General features: G+C 41.7%; 1 protein-coding gene across 8 annotated transcripts in view; it reads left to right on the forward strand.

Moving 5' to 3' along the window:
* Window positions 1-20,212, forward strand: part of atp2b1a (ATPase plasma membrane Ca2+ transporting 1a) — a 143,961-nt gene that overhangs the window by 109,888 nt on the left and 13,861 nt on the right. For all 8 annotated transcript variants that reach the window (XM_074625465.1, XM_074625470.1, XM_074625464.1 and 5 more), the window contains 11 exons: window positions 108-592; window positions 9,611-9,808; window positions 10,121-10,378; window positions 10,546-10,671; window positions 12,890-13,051; window positions 13,778-13,813; window positions 15,853-16,008; window positions 17,172-17,386; window positions 17,700-17,942; window positions 18,044-18,285; window positions 18,808-19,045. In XM_074625465.1, the coding sequence (XP_074481566.1) occupies window positions 400-592; window positions 9,611-9,808; window positions 10,121-10,378; window positions 10,546-10,671; window positions 12,890-13,051; window positions 13,778-13,813; window positions 15,853-16,008; window positions 17,172-17,386; window positions 17,700-17,942; window positions 18,044-18,285; window positions 18,808-19,045 (2,067 nt within the window). In that variant the 5' untranslated portion in view covers window positions 108-399. The remainder of the gene's footprint in view (window positions 1-107; window positions 593-9,610; window positions 9,809-10,120; window positions 10,379-10,545; window positions 10,672-12,889; window positions 13,052-13,777; window positions 13,814-15,852; window positions 16,009-17,171; window positions 17,387-17,699; window positions 17,943-18,043; window positions 18,286-18,807; window positions 19,046-20,212) is intronic.

A 20,212-nucleotide genomic window follows, 5' to 3' on the forward strand; every position in this document is an offset into this window, starting at 1 on the left:
GTTTATGTTGTCAGTGTGATATTAATAAATGTATGGGGAACCCTGCTGTACATGAAATAACACTTTGTAGCGTTACTAATGACACTTTTTTCGCTCTTCTCTTTCAGATCTGCATGCATGGTGATCTCCGCCTCTGTGGGTGATCCTCAGTCACCATGAAAGACTAGGAACTCGGCTCTCCAAGGGACATGGCTTGTTTTGTAATATCCCTGCCCCGCTACCTGCCGTATGACACCATCTGCCTCTGAAGGGCCCCGTCAGCTGTTTATGGGAACTACCACTGTGTTCGCTCTCTTGAGGATTTAAGCTTTTCCGGGACAACACTTTTATTTTTTTTACACCCCCACTGTTGAGCGGAAGCAGCAACGATTTGCAATAGAGTGGGGCGACGGCGAGACGATGGCGAACAACTCGTACAGCGGGGTGAAGAACTCCTTGGTGGAGGCCAACCACGATGGAGAATTTGGCTGCTCGCTCAAAGAACTGCGCTCCCTTATGGAACTGAGAGGCGCAGAGGCGATAGGCAAAATTGGGGAATGTTACGAGGACGTTCAAGGACTCTGCCACCGGTTAAAAACATCACCTATAGATGGTAGAGTAATGTTTCCCCTTCACTCTACATAATGGCTGTTGTTTAAATGGATTAAATGCAGGATGTTTTCACAACAGTGCTAGTAGCGAGTGCTGTCGGAATGCTAATGTGGTGCACACATAGTTTAGGAGGCGTGTCATTGGCCATGTCATCCACATTGTGGATACCTTGACATCACTTCCTTGGAAAACTCATATGCCAGACAGGTGGCCGGGCAGGCTGGCTCTGACCTGGGCCGGTCCTGCTCTATTTCAAGGCCTCTGGATATGTCCCTCGCACCCTCCCCTCTCTCCTTTTTCACCTCTGTGTCTCTGTGTGTGCGTGTCTGTGCGTCTCTGTGTGTAGGCTTCAGACAGACCAGCTGTCTGCCCGGGCACCGCACCAGGCTGCAGGCAGGTCAATGTCCCACATGTGGCGGACAAAACGGGACGCTGTAAGGCTGGGTAGTAATGACTTGAACATGTTAGGGAAGGAGTGAGTCCATCTTTTGAACGTCTCCTCTGCCTGTCCTCTTTTGCCACCAACTCTTAACCATAAAGTCTAGGACTTATGATAAGTGTTTTGGAAAAATAGGCTGCAGTGGTGGTCGACCTCTCTTTTCTACCATTCTTTTTCTCTCTCTGTCTCAGTTTGTCTCTCTATAGACAGTCCGCCTAATCGCTAGAATGACCTTGACTGAACTCTTATGGGAGGGGATTTTCAGTTTGATCCCAGATTAAAACGGCACCGCATATTCACTGTAGCAGCGACAGTCCTCTGTGTCTCAGAGCAAGCAAAAAAAAAATAATTCCTGGGCTTCATCAAACCAAAAGGAAAGCAACCGTACATGACAACACAAAGCATCTCTCATTCAAGAATCACTATTTAATTCTTGACCTTTTTCATTTATTGACAATATGGTGTACAAGGCACAGCGTGCAGTCTCTTTCGCTGCTGTCATTGTCTGCGATACAGGCCAGTAGGCCATTGTCTCTGAACTGAGGATAAATTGCTGAATAGGAATTTGACTGTTGTGACAGAGCGTGAGTTGTCCAAACATGCATGTGGCTGTGTCAAGTTGGTGAACGTAGGTAGAGTCCTGTCATATTTGTAGCATGAGTGACATTTGTTGTGCGAGTGTTCTCATCCTCCCCCCGCTCATTCTACCTTGTCTTACGCTACAAAAAAAGAATGGATTGTTGGCTTTTTTTTAGCATTTTAATATAAAGCACAAAGAACACGGTATTGGTTGCTCTGTAGGTGTGTGAGTAGATAAGATAGCAGAGTACTGGAAACATGTTTGGAATATCAAACTACCTTCAACCTCTGCTATAGCTGCACACTCTTTATCAATATTCTGCTTCTCAACCCTGTATTTACCATCTTCAGATCAAGCATGTTTTTAAGACTGAGAGAATATTAGATTACTTCTAGATTCCTAATGAAAACAAATCTTTTGATGAAACGGCTCGCTATTTTACAAAGGAAAAAAATGTTTTTACTTCTGTAGTTATTTACAACTGCGCTGCACTGATAAGCTTGAATAGGTCTACATTTTGCTTCCCCCCCTCGCACCACTGAGTTTTGACACTTCCCAGTTTCAATCAGCTCATTCGTCATTGGCTTGGGAAATTAAGTCATCATTTCAGATTACAGGAGCTTGACAATTGAAAAGGGATTTCTAATTAGTTGCTTGGTCATTTCTCGAACATTTTAAACCAATCCTTTGCTAATCCACCACATTTCCAAGCTCCTTTATTTTCCCACCCAAAGAAGTTTGACTGAACTTCTCTGTTGCGGCTGTACGTGGCTGTACCACTCTACTTTGAATAGTTCTCAGCATGGATTAGGCTAAATGTAACTTATCATCACTGCCATTTTCCATGCTGCAACATAAGGCTGGTTATCTAAGATCTAAGATGTCCCAGTTTCAATTTCAATTCACTAGGCTTTGATTCAAATTGATTTTGATAATTAACATATCAATGTTCTGAATCTGAAAAGTTAATTATGCACACAGTACAATGCGCTTTCTAAATTGTGATAAAGAACACTGCCAGAAGCTTATTCAAATATTACCATTGTCTATTTGACAAATATAAACCATTTACCCAGTCACAGTGCTGTAGAATAATTAAATAAAAGATAAAGCCTGAAGGGCATTAATGACAGGTAGAAAATACAAAACTAAAGGATGATGTTTTGTTTTGCTAGTTTGCTATACGTCTCAAACAAACCCTGTTTCCATAGTGGTGAGGATCCCCTTGTGTGGTGGAAAGAGAGAGCTCACCAATACCTGAAGCTCTGGCAGGTGGCCTGGTGTTATTTGAATGAGTTCACTTCCTCTTTCCGTGCAGACTGTTTTTTTCTTTCAGTAAGTAACCATGATGAAATGAGTACCAGTACCAGTTTTCCCTCTCTTTCTTAATCTGCTTTTTTCTAGTTGTGTGGTTGGTTACATAAATGTTAGTAACATTTAAAGGGGAACTCCACCAGTGTTTTTACACATCAATATCAGTTTATTCGTCATGGAGGGTAATACTCATCTTGTGAAAATGGTTGTATAATGTTCTCTGTGGCTCTTGAAGGAGCTTTGTCAAGCCTGCGAAAATAACACCAGTGATTTGTCACCAGGGTTACCTTGGCTTGGGCTCGGAGATGACACATTTTAACTGGAAGTCTGCATTACGTACTTGGGGCATTGAGTTGGAAAGACACGAGTGATTACCAGGCAGGGAAGGTTTAATGAAAAGGCTCTATTGAGTGGCATTATGGGAAGTGTAGGATGCATGTTTTTGGAGCTTTTATGATGGACAAAGGCTGTATTTGAAACTGCCCACTACATTCTACTGAAGAACGCAGTATACAGAACATATTGCGTTCCTCAGTAATTAAGAGCTTTTAAGCTCCAAAAAGGCAGATAATCACAGGTTCCCATTCATTTTATAATGGACATGGTGTTGTGATATTTAAACAAACCATCCGTCAACAGGGAAATACAAGCCTCTTGTCTACGAGAGCGGTCTCTTGAGAGAAGGAAAGAGCTCCAGCCAGCTCATCCCCCCCCCTGAGGGAGTGACTGCGTGCCTGGCTAGCTAGGTAGCAACCCTGGCAGGCACTAGCTTGCTGTCACAGCAGTTTGTGGAGCTTCTGTTGGAGCAAATCTACACAGTTGATTTCTCGCCTTAAAAGTTCTCAGAAATTAATTTAGTGATAAAATGGCTACAAAACATGTTAAAAAAAGTGCCATTTTTGGCCACTGTTGCTGTGACCATAGATTGGGCCGTTCCAGCGCTTTGCATTGTGGGATACAGTAGGCGAGGTAGACTGGTCCAATGCATACTTTTGTTTGCATACTGCATACTACATTTTGGCCAAATCAGAACATACTTCTAGTATAGTATGCGGTTTTGAATAAAGCCTAAGACCTCATTTACAAAAATAATTAGCTATGCGGAACTGGCGGAGTTGTCAATGGCACGTCCCAATTCAAGGGAAGCAATGCTGCTGTATGGGTTCTACTCATTCTTGATGAGTCAGGACATCTGAGCCTCTGCTGAATCAGTTGTGACCATTCTTGTTTTTTTTAATTCGTCTCTCGTGAGTCCCCCAGCTGTTTGTAAGAGCAATACTAAATCACTGGAGTATTGTTGTAACAGAGTTCCCATCCTTTTTTTTTTTTTTTTACCACATTTTCTCAGCATTTAATGTCACATCTCCGCGTCATAGTATTGTACTCCAAAGTGTACCCAGATGTTTCTATTTAGGCTTGGGGATGATTTCTTTTGGGCACCCGAACCAGTTAATGCTTAACAGCTTAAAGGGGCCCAGAAAAGACTTAAAAAGATACCTACAGAAGCATTACAGAGGTGTAAAAGCGTCTGTCATTTTCATCTGTAATATTCAGAAAAAAATTAAATCAAACCATCAATATTTTCAACAAGCCCTACTGACACAGCAGCATTTCTTTTCTCCCAATGGGATCCCTCTGCATAATGAGACTTATCAAATGGGCAAGGCCACTTCGCATCAATATTATTGGCAGTACTCCCCTATTTTTTCCCCTTTCACAGTTACTCCCTGTAGATGCTATTTTAGTGTAGTCAAATATTTGGGTTCCAGCCTATTGATCCAATGGACTGTGGGCTGACAGGCTTGCACAATTGGACTGCAATTCACAAAAGCGGACAGGCTCTCGGTATCTATCATTCCAGACGCCACACCCCCTCATTCATTCAACGGGAAGGTTCAGACTGTTAAATGATAGTTTACTCTTTGTAATTCAGGGGGGCCGGCGTAGCTTGTCTTCGTGTCTGAATTCAAAATGATGCACTGAGATGGGCTTTAGCCAGTGAGTGGATGCAGCATATGGTCAGACCCTGCTGCTAGAGCTATTCAGTGGGAACTGCGGTGGTACGCTGATCTACTTGTAATCTTTGGCTTGGAAGCTGTGATGATTTGAGAGAACAATTGGTTTCTTGTTTTTTTTCAGCCTTCAGCTGCGAAATAGATAACAATTAAATCCTGATTTATGTTAGTTATTCCATTTTCAGTAATCAGTGGTTGGTCAGACTCTCTAGTACAAACCGTTTTTGTACATACTTGGCCGTAATTCGTCATCTACCCTGCTTCCTGTACGGCTTGCCAGGTGGGGCATTATCTCATTCAGCGGTCTTCCCAGAATTCCTGAGCAGGGTGATATTAGTTTCAAGTGCATTGCCAAAACGCATTTCCGGTGAAATTGCATAATAAGATCCATTTAACACTATTTTGGAGGTGAAATGATCATGCTATAGTAATGAGTGCAGCACTGTTGTTCCGTTTGTGAGCCAAAGCCCTGCTCATTAGCACAGAATCTGCTTATGTGCAACAAAGTGCCCTGATCACTTGTAAATGGGAAAGGAGAATTGTGAAGTAAAGAAAGAATGATGGCTCTTGGAAGATTTAAAAAAAGAACGTCAAAGATTATTTTAGTGTTTAGTAGAAACCAAGTAATTTGATGATGTACCTACTGGAAGTGACCAGACACGCTTTTAGTATTTAAGTGGGCTTTGTTTCCCCTCAATGTGTCTCGTGGTGCAGCATTGTTTTGTTGTTCCACTTGATAAATGATAATAATCATAATTTTTTTGACGGTCACATTTACACACGTGTGCTGCTGCCCCTGCATGATAGTCTTACGTGTGCACACAGCGACACAGACAATAACGTCACAGCCACACACAAATGACATAGGTGTGGAAGTTCTTCAGTGTGAGTGAAGAAGACATAAATCTGCAATTTTCACAATTGCATGCCAAAAAATAAGCCGTGGAGAAACAACCTTAAGAACATTTGGAACAACTAACTTAATCAGAAACGTATTATATTGTAATTCATTCCCATGATGCTGCTCGGAGTGATCACAGTCTGCCGACAGCATGGGGTCTCTCCCTAGCACAGTTCTGCTTATAATGGAACTAACAGCTAATAATTGACTTGCAATATGATGCGTTCAAGCTCTATTCAGTAAAAAATTTTATTTGGCGAAGGTAAATTATAACGCCATCATGATGCGTTCAAATGTAACCTTGTAAAATTGTTTTTGGAGAGAAACTTAAATAAATCCAGTTTGAAGATGTTTTCACAGCAATATAATATAGGTATTAGAGAGGGAATTATGACCTGTTTAACTTCCTAACAATAAAGCTGGCTCTAAGCAGCTTATAATATATAATTAAAACTACTAAGGCCGAGATATTTTTTTTTAATCAAAGCAAATATTTAAATTATGAAAATAATTTATTTTATCATTTGAATTTTGTGTTTTTATGCAAATAACCACTATAAATGACAATAACAAAGTACAAGAATAACATTTAGAATATGTGACGGTTTACACTGACTTTGGGAAAGTTGAAATCATTTTTCAGGACAGTGGTGAAAAAAAGTTTGTCTTGAGCCTTGCTGTCAATTATAGTACTTAGAAAGAAAATCGGAAACGGCTGGTCGACTTCGGAAATCGGAATCAGCCAAGACAATTGTAATCGTTGCATTTCTAGTCAAGCAAATTAATACACATGAAGAAGGCTCTTACGGGAACTGAAAAGCACGATGTAAATGCTCTGACTGTCATCTATTTGTTTTACATAAATGTCATGACACACTTGTGTCGTTCAGACAGACTGTTTATAGGAGAAAGGAAAGCAGAGCTAAATCCCACACAATGTCATTCCTGCAATCACTCTTGTCATACTTGCAATTCTTATCTTGAGTTCCCATCTAGGGCCTGGTTAAGGTCAAATACCACAAGTAAGAAGACAGTGTGCTTGTTACCCCTCTTTGCTGCATTTTGCATACAAAAAGTGGTATTATGTGCATGAAACTTAACATATTCTCTTGGAAGTGAGATTGCTTTGAAATGGTTTGTCCAGTGAGGGGTGTTTGATTGTACAGGACAGTGTGTTGGCACATCTTACACAGTTATGTAACGGCAGTAAAAGAGAAATTGTGACCCTGTTTCATTGAATTTTGACAGGCCCAGAGTGAAGGCTTACCTCCTTGACCCCTCGCTGCTGGCTGAAATGACAGTACTCGGAGGGGTCAGCCGGGGACAAGCATCCAAATTAAATGGTTAATGATTAGCTGCTTGACTTGAGACACACACTGGGTGCTAAAATGATGTGAGGGGCCAAGGCCAACCTATTTTCTGTTTGTGTATCCAATGGAGGGACGACGTGTTGATTGTCCCCTGTCAGTTGTATTTATTGCTCTAATGCAAAGGGAAAAGGTGGTGTAAAATTGAATGGGGTATTAGCTGTCAGCATGTTTTCATTAGAGGCGTAGAGAATCAAAGCAGACGGTGAGAGACAGCCAGGGAGCAGCAACGGGCAGCTATGCAGGATAAACCCCATAGCCTTTATAATGTGCTCTGCTGGTGAGTCATCATTCTTCTCACCCCCCTTTTAGAAAAGTATGCGTTAGGATGTAATGTCAACTGGACTTTCTTTTTTTCTTTTTCTTAAAAAATTACTCAAATCGATGAATCGACTATTAAAATAGTTGGCGATTAATTCAATTAAAGTTGACAATCGATTCATCGTTGCAGCTAATGAAAATAATCTGTGGTTACAGCGCAATTATTACGATATTAGTATCGTATTCTCTTGGCTGTTAACGGCCAGCTCTGTTCGTTGTACACAAACCAACTAGTCGACAGTTTGCAGAGATGAATGCCCAAAAGAAAAGCCCACATTTCTGGTCGGAAATACGTCTACTTTTAAACATTATGAAAGACTTGAATGTCAACAGGTTTTTGGATTTGCGCAAATATCGCAACGTTGACCTTCTCAAGACAGTGGTTGAAGTATTTATTTTCATTAGCCATGCAAACAGTTTAGTAGGAAGGTTGTCTTTTTCAGAATAAGGGCAAAAAACTCAATATTTTATGCACGAAAACATAATCATTAAAACATAATCATTGCAGTGAAAAGGAAGAAAGAATCCTCAGAACAAGTGAGGCAGAGTGTAGATATTTAATTGGATAGCAAGAACGCTCAAAGTTACTTTTGCTTTATTAAACAATTCTACTAATAATTTAATTAACAAGCAGTTCTTCACAAAACTATTGTAGACGTGTCTTTTCTCCCTTAGCGAAATGTGTTCCCTTTGTCTGAAATAACCAGCATTGAACTGCAGTCTAGGGCTGCAACTTACAATTATTTTCATTATCGATTAATCTGCAGGTTTTCTTCTCGTTTATTTGTTTTGACTTTATTATGTTAGATAATAGGGGGCTGTTAGAATTTCCAAAAAACCAAAAGATATTTAGTTTACTATCATATATGACAAAGAAAAGCAGCCAATCTTTACTTTTGGAGAAGCTGGAGTATTTTTGCTTGAAACAATTGAGTCGATTGACTCCCTACTCGTTCAGTCTCCACCATCAGTCGGTCTATTTAGACAGCATTTCTGATGGAGAATTGTCTCATTCGCAGTAGAACAATGTACTTTACTCCCTGGGCTGTTTTCACTGCACAGACTCATTATCCAAATGTGGTGTCACGATCTGCATTGTACCTGTAGTCTACGTGTATGTGAGTGTGTGTGTGTCCTTCTGTCTGTCTCTGTCCATACGTTGACCCTACTGATCCTTTTCCCTATTTAAGACACTGCTATTCCGAGTACGGCTCCTCTTCAGCCGTCGGTAGCTCCGGTCTTTATTAGTCTCAGTCCTATGCACCCTCACCCACCCCCAATTTGTCTGTCAGTAGCAGTTTCACACAGTCGCTCTTCCCTGGCCCCCAATTCTGCTCCACCTTCACTCTGCCCCACACACACACAGCTCCATCCAGTCTACACAGCCACCCACCCACACACACACACAGTCAGTCGGCATGAATAGAACTGAAAAACTGTCATGCATCATCAAATGTGCGAAGGCCCTTTTGAATATATGACTGTGCCTTGAATGTGGAGGCATTTGAATGGGTGCCTGCAGAATGCTCTGTGTGCACATGGATGAATGGATCTCAGGCCAACCAGACGTGTGATGTGTCAGAGAGATGACTCTATAACGGGACAGTAGTATACATAAAAGCACCTGCGAGTCTAAAGCTGATTCAACCTCTCTAGTCAGTCCGGTCATTGTGTTTTTTTTAAAGAAAGGCAGTTTGTGGGATTAGATTTGACCTCTGTTCTCACGTTCTTTTGCATGCCCTGAAAGAGGTGAAAATGTTTGACGTGCCCACAGAATGTGTGTCATTGTTGGCCAGCGTTGTCGCCTCCACAGTGTCCTGTCAGAAATGCTGATTCCTTTTTGGGGGATAATGTTTTTGGAGGCCTGGTTACAAGAGTACAGCTCACTGACTTTTACTTTTTTGGAGACAAGCACTACTCCTGTGAGCTAAATGTCTACAGTAATGCATGGCACACAATTTAAGGCGTTCTTTTTGATGTGAATATTTAATGTTTGTGGTCTAACATTAATTTCCAAGATGGATTTCAAATGGAAATCTTACAAATGAAATGCTTTTGTCCTCTTGTGTTCCCTCTCTCCAGGTCTAAGTGGACAGCCCGGAGACATCGAGAAGCGGAAAACAGTGTTTGGGGAAAATTTAATACCGCCCAAAAAGCCTAAAACTTTCTTACAGTTAGTGTGGGAGGCGCTACAGGATGTCACACTGATTATCCTAGAAGTGGCAGCCATAGTTTCATTAGGCCTTTCTTTTTATAGACCTCCAGATGCCGAAAGAGAACGTAAGCAACACTTCATTACAATCCTATTCTTTTTTTATGAAACCATGTTCCTGTTCATTGATATAGCCTCTTCATGTGTGACATTTTATTTGAATATAACATGTTTTATGTTAAAGAAATGTTTGCTTGTCCCTGACTCATTTGTCTAGTTAATTTATTTCATGGTGAAATCTAATGAAATGCCCTCATTTCTTAGTGTTTAGCACTGCATTTATTTGCTGTTTGTGCATTTCATTGTGCCCGAGTGATGGGATAATGTGTGTGAGAGTTGTAAGTGACTTTGTATTAAGATTTGCCCTTGGCCCTCTGCAGACTGTGGAAGGGCAGCTGGCGGTGCGGAGGATGAAAATGAGTCAGAGGCGGGCTGGATCGAGGGCGCCGCCATTCTCCTGTCAGTTATCTGCGTGGTGCTGGTGACGGCGTTCAACGACTGGAGTAAAGAGAAGCAGTTTAGGGGCCTACAGAGCCGCATCGAGCAGGAACAGAAATTTACTGTCGTCCGTGGAGGACAAGTCATCCAAATTCCTGTGGCGGAGATCGTGGTCGGCGACGTTGCACAAGTAAAATATGGTGAGAAGAGATTTTGATTTGTTACTGAAGTCATTTAAATTTAACGACAATGGTTTCTGTGATGGATAGAATATAGAGAAGGCTTGGGATGTAATTTAAGAGTCATTCAAAATAATTATTCTTTTACACACTAAATGAAAGATTTGCTTGGTCCGTGTGTGTTTCAGGTGACCTTTTGCCTTCCGACGGAGTCCTCATCCAAGGCAACGATCTGAAGATCGACGAGAGCTCACTCACAGGGGAGTCAGACCATGTGAAGAAAACACTAGAAAAAGATCCAATGCTATTATCAGGTAACATGAAGCCTCAATGTTTTTTTCCTTAATTCTCTCCTTGCTGGTTGTTACCGGAAGACAATGGATGTTGTGATTTTTGAAAGGGGGTTTGATTGAAAACTAGGCATGCACCGATAAGATACCGGATCGTGCATCGGGCCGATATTGACTCAAATAGCTGGATCATATATCGGTGACAATGGGGCCGATCTGTTCAATTACATTTTATGTTTGTATACATTATAGAGTGGAATTTAAATTCCTGTCGAAGTTTTGACCAATTTGTTGCCGCATAAAAAAGGTTTACACTTGAATTGTAATTCCTGTTAATTTTGAAGATTTACCAAGTTGCTGGTGTACGATTTATTATTTTAATAATAAATAAACAGTCAAGTTAACTTTAACGATTTTTTAGCAGGTTGCTGGCTTATGATTTATTATTTTAATATTAAATAACAGTTCAGTAAATTTATATTTATGTATTTATTTGTTACATTTTGTTTTACAAAGTTAGGAAAGCACTGTTTAAATCAAGCCTGATGTTGCCTTACACATAAAAGAATGATCCCGGTCACTTCCACACAGTGAGGCATACAGCATATTAATTCAACATTGGTATCGGATCGATACTCGGTACCGGCCGATACCTAAAGCCCAGGTATTGCTGTCAGTATCAGGCTGAAAAAGGTCGGTGCTTTAAGACATCTGCAAAACTGACTGAGCTGAGTTAAATTAAATAATACATTACACATTACCTTCAAAGTCTGGATTCTTTGGACTCCAATCTTTATTTAAAAAATAAATGGCAGATAACCACTGTGCAATTTCATCACATCAGAATGCAATCCATTTTTTTACAGCCGTTTTATCTTTGATCTGCCGTCTTCAGGCATTCTGTGAGGCCGCGAAGCTTCAAAACAGTGTTTAATATTTCATTTACTCCAATAACCTTTACAAAATATGAAAAAAAATATTTTTACTCAGCTAAGAACAGGTGAAACCACTAATTGGATGTTTAGGATAGGTTTTCATTATTCACAAATTAACCTTTTGCAGCTTGCACATTGAAAATAATTGAACCCCGAGAATTCATCAGTATTCAGCGTAGTGCGCAACTTCTGTCCTAATGATATTTGCTCATGCTTTTAGAGATAAATTCTCTGTGTATTCAATGTTGTGATGGTAATTTGCTTGGCTTTTGCGACAAACTGGGTTAGAATTGAAAGTGAATTGGCGTCCCTAGCCTGCTGCTCAGTGTAATCAATTAGCAGCCATCCAACACTCCCCAGATGTAAAGCTGTAATAGGTTCGGGTTTGACGTGCGGAGAGTTCACGTGCACAAAGCCCATTCAAACACTGTGTTTGTGCCGTCGGGTAGCTTTGTTTTCACTCTACTCAAAACCCCCAGAAGAAGTGTGCAGGGATTCTACAGAAACACTTATTGTTTAGTTCATACGGCGCTCTTTAATGGCGCACATCCAAGAGAGAGGAGTGTGTGTGAACATTGCTCCACCAATGCTTTTTGATTTCCCTTAGCTGTATCCCTTCTGCAATCACTCTCACGAATGAAAGGAAAGCATCCTCTAATTAACAGAGGCATGAGAGAACTTTTAACTGCTTTGTACTTTTCAGTCTCTCGCTCTCTGTTTTCACTCTCTTTTTCCTCTGACTTAAGCTGGTTTTCTCTTTTTTCTGGTCATTTGCTCTTTCTGTATAAATCGATAAGATTGTCCCGTGTTCCGAGAGGCACGGAGACCCAGAGATCTCTGGAGAAACCTTGTTCTAGCCTCTCAGATTCCCATTAATTCACCCAGATTGACAATTGGCTTTTGATTAAAGGCTGTTGATTAAAGGTTTGGAGGATATTTGCATCCGTGACTGTTTCTTTCTCTTTCTACTTGCAAGCGCACCATTTCCCTTTTGTATTTATTGCCTCGATTTAAAAATCAAACCTTCTCGTGTGTAGCTGAACAACGCCACTTGAAAGCCTGGCTAAACCACCTTCTCTGTAAGCAAAGGAATCTAGCTCAACGTTTAGTCTGGACCAAAGAGACAAAGCAACAAATAAGTTAGAGATCTGTACCGTATATTTGGTCCGGGTTGAAGTATGAACAGAAACATGCTGTAAATAATCTTGGAAGCAAAGTGAAACATTTAGTCAGATACTGTACATACTGTGCATACTTTCCCTCCCACCCTTAGTTACTGACATTTTATTTTCCTCCTCTGTCCAAAGGCACCCATGTAATGGAAGGCTCAGGGAAAATGTTGGTCACTGCTGTGGGTGTCAACTCTCAAACTGGAATTATCTTCACTTTACTTGGGACCGCTGAGGACGATGACGAGGATGAAGAGGAAAAGAAAAAGGAAAAGGAGGAGAAGAAGAAACAGAGGAAAAGTTAGTGTGACCATTCCCCACTGCTTATTATTTCCCTTCCTTGTTCTGTTGTTCACATGTTTGCGTGGACATTTTCCATTTTCTACCACCAGTTTTGCATCTCACATAAAGATTCCATCATCTTCCATTGAGACTTGTCGAGGTCCAGGGCTGAGCCGTAGGAGATTCTGCAGTTACTTTTCATTCTTTTCATTATCAATCGATCTGGTGAATATTTTTTTGATTAATCTTTAGTCTATAAAATATCGGAAAATGGTGAAAATGCCATTTATAGTTCCCCCACAGCCCAAGTTAAACATGGTTGGACTATCTTTAATAACGTCACAGCGGTGATTTATTGCTTTGCAAGAATTATTTTCAATTAGGGCTGTCTAAGTTAACGCGATAATAACACGTTAACAGAAATTTGATTTAACGCCTCTAATTTCTTTAACGCATCAACACAACTTGCGATTTTTAGGTGAAGATACTGGCGTCATATGAAACTAGAGAACCCAAGGAATCCATTGTTACCAACCATGTCATACTACCATGTCGGGGAGAACGCTAAATAACGCACCAAACGTTTGCTAAATTTCGGCGAGGAAAAACTGTCATGGCCATTTTCAAAGGGGTCCCTTGACCTCTGACCTCAAGATATGTGTTTAATAGTGCAGTTACTGTGTATTGCCCACCAATTGTGTTTTTTACTTACTACTACTGACTCCCCGGTGTATTTTTCCACAGACAAGCAGGATGCAGTTGTGGAAAATCGTAAGAAAGGTAAGTTGCTTGCCCACAAACACACACACACAACAATATATAATTGCCTTACAGCTTAACACCAACCTTTATGTGTTAGCTTTTAGCTTGATCAGCGTCTCCCTCCCCATTTAACAGCACTGGATGTAGGTCAAAGCCTCAATTTGTTAATAATTGGCTGCAGTGGTTTTATGCACATAATGAGGGGTTGCATATTTTTGCATGTCCCCGTGTCAGTTTCTACTCTGTACTGGCTGTTCTTGCCCACCCATTGTACTGTCTGGCCCTCCCCTCTGCCTCTAACTCCTCTTTTCTCGTCCTTGCCTGGCACATTTGCGCTTTGAGCAGCAGGTGCTACTGAATCCAGTTATAGCGATTAGTGATGAGGAGATTAAAGCCATGCAACAATTCTGGAGCCAGAACATCTGCTTTCTCACCCATCTCCCTCCCTCAGGCCCCCACAATTTGATTTCTATTGATGTCCCAATCTGAACTATTCAGAGTCAAACTGTACGACTTGCACAATTTCAGAGTGACAGCGCCGATAATGAGGCTGTTTAGTGGTAACTCAGCCAGCTAGCCAGGCCCGTCGTCCTGCTGGGACTCTATGATCAGTTGTGCTCGGGTCTGTGACCACAACCCTGGCGCTAGTCCCTGGTGCACAGATTCCCTCTGCCTGCCAGGAATCAACAGTAATCCTTTAGACTGAGATTACACAGGCCATGTAAGAGCAGAACAAGCCACAGTCCACAGCAGCTGCAGTAGCCCAGTGTTAATGCCCCTCCTCTTCCTGCTGCATACATTCACACACAATACCGTGCTACTGTCCACAGCGTAGTAAATGGAGCTTGACAAATTGGACACGGGCTGCCTATGCTCAGAAAAAGCAAGAGCGCGGAAATTACACCCAAACAGTAGTAATAATAAAAGCAAAAATGAGAGAGATGGAAAAGTGTCCTGCTGCAGTGTAGCGCCGGTGCCCGGCAGAGCTAATGATTTCATCGTGGTGAGTGACACGACGGAGACCAGCCCCCGCTGGCCCGTCGCGAGCCTCTCCTCCCTCCTTTGCCCACGAGAGGCTTTGCGTTTCCAAGGTTACCTGGTTAGACGTGGGTTTGGGATTCCTGTCAGTTCTGCACGCGAGGGAGGGAGGGAGGGGAGGGGGGGTTCTGAGGGATGTTGAGGAAGAGATGAAAGAGATTTACGGGAATTTAACTGGCAACGACCGCCGCGGTTTGCTGTCGAAGGAGGAGGTGATTCCTCAGACAGATCCCGATGCTGCTAGCTGGTTAACCTGTTCTTTAAAATCTCTAGGTGGGAGTGTGGTAATTAACACTTCCAAATCTTCCTGCTAATTACTGAGTAGTCAGATCACTGCAAACATAATTACAGTGACATTTCCCAAGTTCCATGGATAAAAGGAAAGCAAAAAAAAAAAGCATGCTAAAATTTTTAATGGTGTGACATCTCTTTTGCTCTTGGACGTCACTTTTCATTTAATCTCTTATGTTGAAATATAGTGCTTTGTTGTGTTATATATAAAATATTACCATAATGTAGTATTCTTGTCTTGCTTATCTGAAGCAACTTGCTGTGACTTATTACTGGCTAAACCAGATAATCAAATAAATTCGGGATCAAATCTAGTCCCGACCTGTTTGTAGATCAACTTGTTCCTCTTGACACTTTTTACTTGAATAAAAGTCTGCTTGTTACACACCAGTGAATGAATTTAACTGTACGTGGTCATATAACAAACAAAGTTTTTATTTCAGGTCTTGCAAATGTAAGCAAATAGTCAAATCTAAATAGGCTTCATACAGTATGATACCTGAATGGAGAGATACAGCTCTTGTGTCCTTTGGATTATGTTGATTTGTTACAGCGGCTAGACCGGTTTGCTGCTCTTCCTATGAATCCTGGAATCTGTTTGAATAGGAAGTTATTGAGCACAATGTTTAAATTGTGTACATTAAATGTGTGTGCACCACTAAACCGTAATGGCATAAACTGTCAGGTCGTTTCATTTAACGACTTTTTTTCTCGTTCCTTTGCTGCAGCTAAAGCACAGGATGGTGCTGCGATGGAAATGCAGCCACTGAACAGTGACGAGGCAGACGAGGCAGAGGAGAAGAGGAAATCCAACAATTCAAAGAAGGAGAAGTCGGTGCTCCAGGGCAAACTGACTAAACTAGCTGTACAGATTGGCAAAGCAGGTGAGTTGGACCAAAAACAGTTGAATGCCATGTGCTCTTGTATCCCTTCTTTCACTGCCATGTTATTGTCTACATCTCCAACGTTTTATTATGTTTTATATCTAGAATGAATGTTGGTAAATGATAGGGGATATGTTCAAATTTTCCAACCTGCCACTGTCAGCCTAACAACTATTGCCAATATATTTGCCTGAGCGGCGAGTTCCCTACATTTCACAAGCTCTCTTAGCTTATTTAGTCTAATAAATAAACAAAATGAACTCTCAAAATGAAAAGAAAGGAAATATTCTTACACCTATTTTCCTTAATAATAGAAAAAATAAACTGTACACCTTCTGAATTCAAGTTTCTCTCTTTCACTGAACTAAGGCTAGCATAATTGCCTTGTTAAGTCATCATATAACACACTTGGTTAGTGTTTCCATTGTTATAACAATCACCAACTCTGGTTTGAATTCACTTGCCCCGTTGGGCAAGTGGGTCAGAAACATACTTGCCCCTATACACTTTTTATTTATTAGCGCTTATCAAATAACAACAAAAACTAAAGTTAATTGTCATGTTTAATCTTTAAGTAAATGAATCTGGGCTTTCTTCTACATCCTCTAACCCCAACTAAACTCCAATTTCCAGGATAACAGAAATGCTTTAGTTTCAGCTTCTAAACTTTGTCTTTACCTGCCGCCATTTTCTGGCGAGCGCCCGTTCGGTACTGCACATGTGCAACTCTCAACAAAGATGAGAAGGAAGCAAGATGGCTCGCTCCTTAGCTACTTTAATCATCAGAAGTTTAATTCTTTTCTTTAATACTTGCTAGATATACTAGCCCAACGTGCCATTTAACTTGCCCCAGGCAATTGGGCAGTCCTTATTGTTTCAATCCTGAATTCACCGAGTTATATGTAGCTCAACACGCTGTTTTTTCCCCGCTGTTTATGAGCAGCTGCCCGCTGAGCAGCGGCTCTCACTTGTTCTTCAGAGGCAGATCGTTAAATTAGCAAAATACAATACAAAAATCGCTCAAAAAAAGAAACCGGCGACGTACTTAGCCAATTGTAGATAGCCGATATATATATTCGTGCAGTTGCCCAATCCTAGTAAATGATACCAATATGATTGATTGATCATCCTCGTTCTTCCTTTTCTCTCTTATCCCCTCTCAGGACTGGTTATGTCAGCCATCACTGTCATCATCCTGGTGGTGCTGTTTGTAGTAGACACCTTCTGGATCCAGAACCTTCCCTGGGTCAAGGACTGCACGCCCATTTACATTCAGTTCTTTGTGAAATTCTTCATCATCGGCGTCACCGTGCTGGTGGTGGCTGTTCCCGAGGGCCTGCCGCTTGCTGTAACAATCTCCCTGGCATACTCCGTTAAGGTAAAGTCTCCTAGCCAAGTGACCCGTGGCCGGTGCTGGCCAGCTTACACTTTAGCCTATTAAAACTAGCAGGCCAGGCCGTTAAGACAAGGAGACTTGGCCAACTGATACCCTAAAGCCAAGCTATGATCCCCTGTGCTGAATTTGTTTGCCAACAGAGGGCTTTATCCAATCAAGCAACTATTAATTTCCATCTTGTAGCCTTTACACACATTTCTTTGACTCACAAGTTAAATTGTGTTTCAGCACAGAAAATATACAGTTAAATTGAGTCGTGTTTGATCGTTTGATATATCGCTTTATCTTCCTACAGAAAATGATGAAAGACAACAATCTGGTGCGTCACTTGGATGCCTGTGAGACTATGGGCAACGCTACCGCCATCTGCTCCGACAAGACTGGTACGCTCACCATGAACCGCATGACTGTGGTGCAGGCCTTCCTCGCTGAAAAGCACTACAGGAAGGTCCCCGAACCAGAGAACATCCCCTCCTCCATTTTAGACATGCTGATTCTGGGCATCGCAGTCAATTGCGCCTACACTACAAAGATCATGGTAGGGCCTGAGGAAAAAGCAACGTGCCTCTAAAATACGTTATGTGTCGTATTTGGCTTTAGGAAATGTACTTAACTGTCTTTCCACCTTTTTTCCTTCAGTCTCCAGAGAAAGAAGGGGGCCTGCCACGGCAAGTGGGCAACAAGACCGAATGTGCCTTGCTCGGCTTTTCAAAGGACCTGAAGCGCGACTACCAGGCTATACGCAACGAGATCCCCGAGGAGAAACTGTACAAAGTCTACACCTTCAACTCAGTCCGCAAGTCTATGAGCACTGTGTTGAAGATGGCCGATGGCAGCTACCGCATGTTCAGCAAAGGGGCCTCCGAAATTCTCCTAAAAAAGTAAGAAAACGGTTTTCATCTTTGTTTTTTTTATATCACATTGTATGGTTTATGTTTATCTATCGGCAGTTCTGTCCACATAAAATATTCTCAATGACAGGTTATTGCGTCGATTTCTTTACTTCTTCCAGCTGGCCAGTCTCTGCAGTAAATGATATGTGTAATGGCTTAAGCAGCTAAGAAGTTCAAGTGCATCCCACCCAAGCCCCTTACTTTGCGACTTAAAAACAGGCGCTGAGAAAATGAGCCGGTAACAACTCTGTAAGCCTCTTAACCAAGCAGGCTTCTTTTTTAACCCACAGAGGGCTTAGTGTGACTTCTTACTAGTGCGGCTCACCATTCAGACGCTTTGTCTTCTCCTCTGCCCTTAACCCGTTATCTCATCTAAATGATTTTATCCATTTTCGATTCTATCTCCTCCTTCAACCGTATTTCTCAACTGGATATTCTTTTTACCCTCTTCTCGTCACTTGTATATTAATATAAGATGGTAATATTTAATATCCCCGTTTCACCTCCCAGGTGCTATAAAGTCATGTGCGCAAATGGCGAGGCCAAGGTGTTTCGGCCTCGGGACAGAGACGACATGGTCAAGAAAGTGATCGAGCCCATGGCCTCAGAGGGCCTGAGGACCATCTGCCTTGCATACAGAGATTTCTGCCCCGCTGACGGAGAGCCTGACTGGGACAATGAAAATGATATCCTCAGCGGACTGACCTGCCTCAGTGTGGTGGGCATCGAAGACCCCGTGAGACCCGAGGTTAGTGGCTACACATGCAAAAGAAGGCTTACATCACAATTGTTTTCATTGAAACGAATTGAGAGAGAACTTCATTTCATAGAGAAAATTGAGTTGCATATAATCAGGGGAACAATTCACAATTGAAATGCAACTTGCTTGTGGGTACACTGAAAGCGCGTGAATATCACTGATGAATTTCGCACTGCCATTACCAAAACTGTTCAGATGGTGTCTAGGAGACGACATCCAGCACTAAAGATGATCCCACGGTGGTGCAACTTGCTTAGACATGGAGGAATTGACAGATTTTTTTTCAGCTGCACAAAGTGCTTCTGGATTTTAGGCCTGTGCTGTTGTCTTTATCAGCTCCGTGTACTGTGCTAGCATCTAGTGGTACAACAATACATCGATCTGGATCGATTTATAGATTCAATGATCTAGTATCACCGATGCAAAGAAAGATCATTGATAATAGGCCTGTCTAAGTAAACGCTATAAGAAAGTGTTAAAGAAATGAAGTGGCATTGAAACAAATTTGCATTAACGCAATTTGCGATTTTTACATTTTAGTGGGATCAGTTTTAAAGCTAGAGTGAAGATACTGGCATCATATGAAACTAGAAAGTCTAAGGAATCAATTGGTACCAACCATGTCATACTAGCTTTTTGCGACGGAGGCTAAGATGCTCCTTCCTCGGTGTGAATGAATGAAAGTTATAGGAACGTGTGTACACAGCTCCCCCCAGTCCAACATTAGAAAGGTTCTCGGGGGAGGGGGTTTCCGAAGCTATTAGACCATCCGACAAGCACTTCTTCTGAAGAAGCATGCTGGCAGCTTAATGGGTTAGCTTGCTCCACTGGACTATTGGACACTCAGGCTTTCTGAGTAAAGCAAGAAAACTGACTGACAGGAGATGCCGCATCAGCCATTCTTAAACATGAGGAGTGGCTCCGCTTCGGCGCAAGCATCAAATACTGAACCGATACATGAGTTATGACATTGAGGCTTTTTTTAGGGAGTGGTTCCACAGTGAACAGATCTGGGTCATTAGCATGCTAGATGATCAACTTTCTTCTTCAGTCACTCGTTTACTTTGGCCTTCTGCCATTTTGTGCCAGGCATGTAACACACACTCAACTTGTTTCCTGAAAAAAACAAATGTCTGTGGTTTGGACAGGAGCTGA

Source organism: Sebastes fasciatus, chromosome 23 (assembly GCF_043250625.1).
Source record: "Sebastes fasciatus isolate fSebFas1 chromosome 23, fSebFas1.pri, whole genome shotgun sequence".
NCBI lineage: Eukaryota > Metazoa > Chordata > Actinopteri > Perciformes > Sebastidae > Sebastes > Sebastes fasciatus.